Consider the following 6,000-nt stretch of genomic DNA (forward strand, 5'->3'; position numbering starts at 1 on the left):
TGAAAAGAGGATCGATCAGCTTTCCATATTTATTTCCAAACTTTTCTAATATTATAGCACATCGATTTGCTTTACAACCAGAGTAGCCTATCTGGCTGGCATAAAAAAGAACCTTGGGAAAAAAGTCCACAATTTGAGGTGTGTGCAGCCTGCGCAAGAAACAGAGCAGAGCGATTGACTTTCAAGCAACTTTTTTCAAATCATCATTAGTCTCGTAGTCAAAACAGAGCGTTACAGGCTGACTACAGCACTCAGTTGCAAAATAAATTTAGAAATCTATATTATTCAATTATTGCACCCACATTGCTTGCACGCGCCAATGAGCATCTGCTTTGCCAAGGGCTAAAATAGAAGTCAGTTCTATTTGTGACGCAGATTGCGCTGCAAGTCCTGCCTCTCCCATCTCCTCATTGGTTTATAGAAGCAGGTACCCAGGTGCCATCTCCGCATTGGTTATACCCACACCGGTGTCTGAAAGACGAACAAGGTCAGTGACAGGTAATGCACCTAATTTATGAAAGTTGCCAATCACAATATAAAATCAAGAGAAGAAAAGGCCTGGAAGGAGGACAGATGACTAGAAACGGTTCAGTTGACCGTTGTGTGGATTAATTGGCGGAGTAGAGGACCTTGTGCATTTCAGGTAAAATAACAACACTGTTTTTATCCCATAACTAATTAGCTAGCAACAGCAAGCTAGCTAAATAGGACAAATTAGCTAGCAAGTACAAGCTAGCTAGCTAAATTGACATAAATGTTTAATGCTTTTCAATCTGTCCCCAAATTAATATAATTGATTCAGAGTTTGTTTTGATATTTTAACCTGCGTGTCGTGATTGCGTTTGGTGTGGGGAGGACAAAATAAATTTGTGCACGATGGTGCACGCGCGCAGCCGGTTTGGGTTCCGTGTAAACTTTATGCAACTTTAGTTGTGATATAAACAACTAAATTAATTATATAGGAGGATCCATTTCTTTGTTAACCGCCCAACACAGAATAGCCACGTGTGCACTCCTGAAATATTTTGGGAAAAATATACTTTATTTTATTCAGCTATGTTAAATTGTATTGTTCTTACTATAAAATATGAAATTGTGTCACGTGAATTATAAGTAAATCTTGCCTGCTAAATGTTAGTAAACTAGTGTAGACCACAGCCTTATGGCATAAGGGAAAGGATTCAACTGAAATGTGTTTTCCTACATTTCTTCATTTTTATTTATTTATCTACCTTTATTTAACTAGGCAAGTCATTTAAGAACAAATTCTTATTTTCAATGACGGGCAGATGAACAGTGGTTTAACTGCCTTGTTCAGTGGCAAAACGACAGATTTTTACCTTGTCAGCTCGGGGATTTAATCTAGCAACCTTTCAGTTACAAGTCCAACACTAACCACTAGGCTACCATTACCACCCCAATATCATAATGTTTCTTTAGACCTGCCTAAATGGATTTACTGTGATGGTGTAGGCTATATTAAATGGATTGAGACTTTAAATTGTAGATGTTCCAAAAAGGTCCACATCAGTGTCTTGTAGGCTATGCGTGGAAGCCAGAGATGCTAAACATGTTTATGTTCATTAAAAGGTAAATTAGTGAGACCAGGCAGTTACCTGCATGACAATCATCAGCTGGCAATTTCATGACTGCCACATCCCTATCCATGACAAAAATGGATGTGATTAAACATGAGTGCCAACAATACATGGACCACTTATACTAGAAGACACCTCGCAACTTCACTGAAAGAGCTTGCCTGGGGGACCAGAGTGAATTTGAATTTCTAAATCTACATCTGGGATTGTCAGTGTTTGATTCTGGAAATTTGTCTTCTACAAGACAGAATATTGAACAAAATTACATTTGAACTTACTCTATCGGTTGTCTGTGTGGTTTGTTATTTTGTGGGTAGGAATGTAAGACAACATATCCAGAGGAAAGTATAATTAAACCAACTTCATCAAAGCACTGGTAGCGCATTCGGATATTTATCAACCGAATCATGCGCAGAGGATGTACATGCAAGTAATGCATGCATACTTGACGAGCTCATGCACGTGTTTACATGGTCTTTGCACATGCCTCAGGTGAGAGAAATCAGAACGCACTACCAGCGTCTCAAATTCCTACCCACAAGAGGACCAACCACAGAGACAACATGTAGAGTATGTTCATATGTAATTGTATACAACAGTCCAGCTTGTAGAGGACCTCCTAGACTGTGTCTGATCCCAAAGCAAACAGACAGTATATGTGCCTCGTTGTAAAACCTAAATTCTTTCCATATCCACTTGCATGAAATGTATGTTTGGCCACATAACATTTGTGGAATTAACTGAATGGATGGAGCAAGCCAAGGACTAGTAAACACAGCATGACAACATTGGATGAGTTCATTCTGCATTGCCCTGTGACCCTGCTGTGCGGAGCAACATTTTAGACCACTCCAATGGTCCTTAATATAAATATCCAGCCAACTGGGGCACCGGGACATGCAAAAAGAACTTGCCCACTGAGATCATGTGACAGCAACCAGCCAGCACGCCCGTTACTGGCTACAACTCTTCCGTGCTAATCACAGCACTATGTGCAGAGCACAAAGCACATGATTGCAATGCGCTTTCCTTATAGACACATGTATTTGCTATCACCACACACAAAAAAATACTGCAGGAATGAGATAATCCAATGACTGCCAATGAGCTGTTATCAGCTTTGTCGTGCATTTGCATCCACCCCCTGTATTACAGAAATAGGCACTTACCGCAATCAAAGTGCTGTTTCTGCTCTGCTCTGGCGTTCCACCCTCCGCTAGGTCTGCGTTGCTGCCGCCAGTCCCTGACCCTCTCTGCGCCGACTGGTCTGAGGTTGGCTGTGGCTGGCGGTGCTTACTCGACCGTTTGGCCTTGGTTTGCAGGCACCGTTGGTGCAGTGCAAAGGTCTGCTGCCGTTCCATCTCCAGCCGCTCCATAGCTGTGCTGTCGTAGCGGTTCTCGCAGCTGGTGTGATGCCTCCTGAAGAGCTCGATTCGACGGCGGAGTCGCTCCATCACCGCACTGTGTCGCGGCACTACAAAATCCGCCATCATCAATAAAGAGTGTTTTTAAACTCTGGACTCGGGTTTCGACAGTCCGGATAAAATGCTTAATGTGTTCCTTTTTAGTTGTGGGCGTTTATACCCACTACCTTTGAGAATCAACTAACGTTAGTGCTTCCATAGAGTCTACCTTTGGCTTGCTAATGTTGGCATTTAGTCTCACTAGCCAGAAGAAAACAGGCGTAAAATACGATTGAGATATTACTAAACGGCCTAGCTAACTAGCAAAGTATATAGTGCACCTTATCTGTCGCATCGTGAAAAAAAAAGTATTGCAATAACTGGCTAGCAAAAGGCCCCAGCATTGGCTAGCTAGCCAAATTCGAAAACTCATTCACGCCTTTCCCTTAATGAAAAAAAGTTAAAAGTAATGTATATGAAATAGGCGAGCTCAATTAATTTGATGGAAAATACGTATTATGAGTTGAACGAATAACGTGCCTAGTTAGATGTAGCTAACTAACGTTACAGTAGGTAGTTGCTTACTAAAAGGCTATAGTATTCAATCAATGAGTCTCCATAACATTCCTCTGGTCAAACATATCCAAAGTTCGAGTAAGAAAAACATTTAACTTGTACGTTAGCTTCTAACTAGCTAAACTGGACTATATTCGGGAGAACAAACATAACATTGCACTAGTTTACATTAGTAAACTATAAATGTATTGAAATCTCGCTGACTAACGTTACTTACCCAACTTCACGGAGCTGGTTAGCTTGCTGGCTAAAGCTAACTTTGTCTACAACAAACACTCCTGTCTCATGGTGAAAGTTAGCTAAAGCAAGTGACGATCAGTTCTTTTATACTAGTAAGCTAAATTTATCTAGAATATAACTTCTGCTAACTAGGCAGGACAAAACGTCAAGTTACCGATTACCGTCAACATATAAAACACTAAGAACGTTAACTCGCTAATAACAAAAGTAGTTACGTTGCAACTAGCTAGCTAAAGTAATGTTGCTTAGGTTCTCCCTGGCTAACAGCTGATCCTTGGCGTAGATCGCAGTAATGTGACTTGATAGCTAGCATACACTGCAACAAGATACGGATGTAGCTAGCTTGATAGCTTGCTAACTATAACAAAAGCATGATACCCAGACTACTTTCCAAATAATTCTCACAAGTAATCCATATAGAACACACACAACCCGACACCGAATCAGTTAGGTCGACTGCAAAACAAAAAAAAAGTAATTGCGACAACCAACAATCAAACTGCCTCTCTTTGCTATTTCTATTGTTTTCCAATGGACAGGCAGATCTTCGTCGCCATTTTGGAACAAGTTTTTTTTCTCTCTCCTTTTTTCCCCTAACCTTTGCTTTGCTTCACCGACACCAAGAGGCGTCACCACCAGACAGCCGTGTCGCTTTCCCCACCATAGAAATGGAATGGTCCCCACCTCATTTTAACGATTGACAGTGAAAACAAGCAACAGAGAGACCATTTGCATGAATTTACAGTAACATTTGTAACATTGTGTGTCCTTTGACAAGTAATCAGCATTCAAGTAAGCTCAACTAACTAAATACTTATTTCCCACCAAAATTTCCAAATAAATTCATTAAAAATCCTACGTGATTTTCTGTATTTTTTATTTTTTTATTTTGTCTGTCATAGTTGAAGTGTACCTATGATGACAATTACAGGCCTCTCATCTTTTTAAGTGGGAGAACTTGCACAATTCGTGGCTGACTAAATACTTTTTGCCCCACTGTATCTGACAATGTGCTGCTGTGACAGCCTATATGTAAGACTTGGCTAGAGCTGACCAGTGTAATGTAAAAAATATTCCCAGTGTGAAAAAGTTTGCAATCGTTCTGATTGTGACCAAAAATGAGAAGCATCAAACAGCCATCGATCTGCCTGGGCCATAATATCTCCTCTGTAGAATGTCCATTGATACCCAGTGGTGGAAAAAGTGCCCAATTGTCATACTTCAGTAAAAGTAAAGAAACCTTAATAGAAAATTACTCAAGTGAAAGTAACCAAGTAAAATACCACATGAGAAAAAAAGTCTAAAACTATTTGGTTTTAAATATACTTAAGTATCAAAAGTAAATGTATATTTTAGCAATTACACTTAAGTATCAAACGTTTTATTAACTTTACATTCCTAATATTAAGCAAATGCATAGTTTTTGTATTTTATTTATGGATAGCCAGAGGCACACTCCAACACTCAGACGCCATTTACAAATAAAGCATGTGTTTAGTGAGTGAGCCAGATCAGAGGGAATAGAGATGACCAGGGATGTTCTCTTGATAAGTGTGTAAATTGGACCATTTTCCTGTCCTGCTAAGCATTCAAAATGTAACAAATACTTTTGAGTGTCAGGGAAAATGTATGGAGTAAAAAGTACATTATTTTCTTAGGAATGTAGTATAGTATAAATTGTATAAAATTGTAAAGTACAGAAACAACAAAAAAATAACTTAAGTAAAATACTTTGAAGTACTACTTCACACCACTGTTGATACCATCCTGCACTGAATGCATTATCAGTGCCGGAATTCCAATAGGTGATACCCATGTTTCTACAACTTTCTATCAGCCCCCCCCCCCCCCCCCCCCCCACACACACACACACACACACAAAGTAAGCTAGATACAGTGCATTCCAGAAGTATTCAGACCCATGGACTTTTTCCACATTTTGTTAGTTGCAGCCTTATTCTAAAATGTATTTAATTACATTTTTTTCTCATCCATCTACTCAAAATACCCGATAATGACAAAGTGAAAACAGGTTTTTAGAGATTGAGCTCAGGTATATCCTGTTTCCATTGATCATCCTTGATGTTTCTACAACTTGATTTGAGTCTACCTGTGGTAAATTCAATTGATTGGACATGATTTGGAAAGGCACATGCCTGCCTTTATTAAGGTCCCACAGCTGA

At 39.6% G+C, this 6,000-nt stretch overlaps 1 protein-coding gene across 1 annotated transcript in view; it reads right to left on the minus strand.

The window, feature by feature from the left end:
* The window catches only part of maml1 (mastermind-like transcriptional coactivator 1), a 34,010-nt gene extending 29,585 nt beyond the window's left edge, over positions 1–4,425 (minus strand). The window contains 1 exon segment of the mRNA XM_046323748.1: positions 2,768–4,425. Within this exon segment, the coding sequence (XP_046179704.1) occupies positions 2,768–3,088 (321 nt within the window). The 5' untranslated portion in view covers positions 3,089–4,425.
* Positions 4,426–6,000: the final 1,575 nt, after the last annotated feature.

The sequence above is a fragment of the Oncorhynchus gorbuscha genome, linkage group LG23 (genome assembly GCF_021184085.1).
Source record: "Oncorhynchus gorbuscha isolate QuinsamMale2020 ecotype Even-year linkage group LG23, OgorEven_v1.0, whole genome shotgun sequence".
Taxonomy (NCBI): Eukaryota; Metazoa; Chordata; class Actinopteri; order Salmoniformes; family Salmonidae; genus Oncorhynchus; species Oncorhynchus gorbuscha.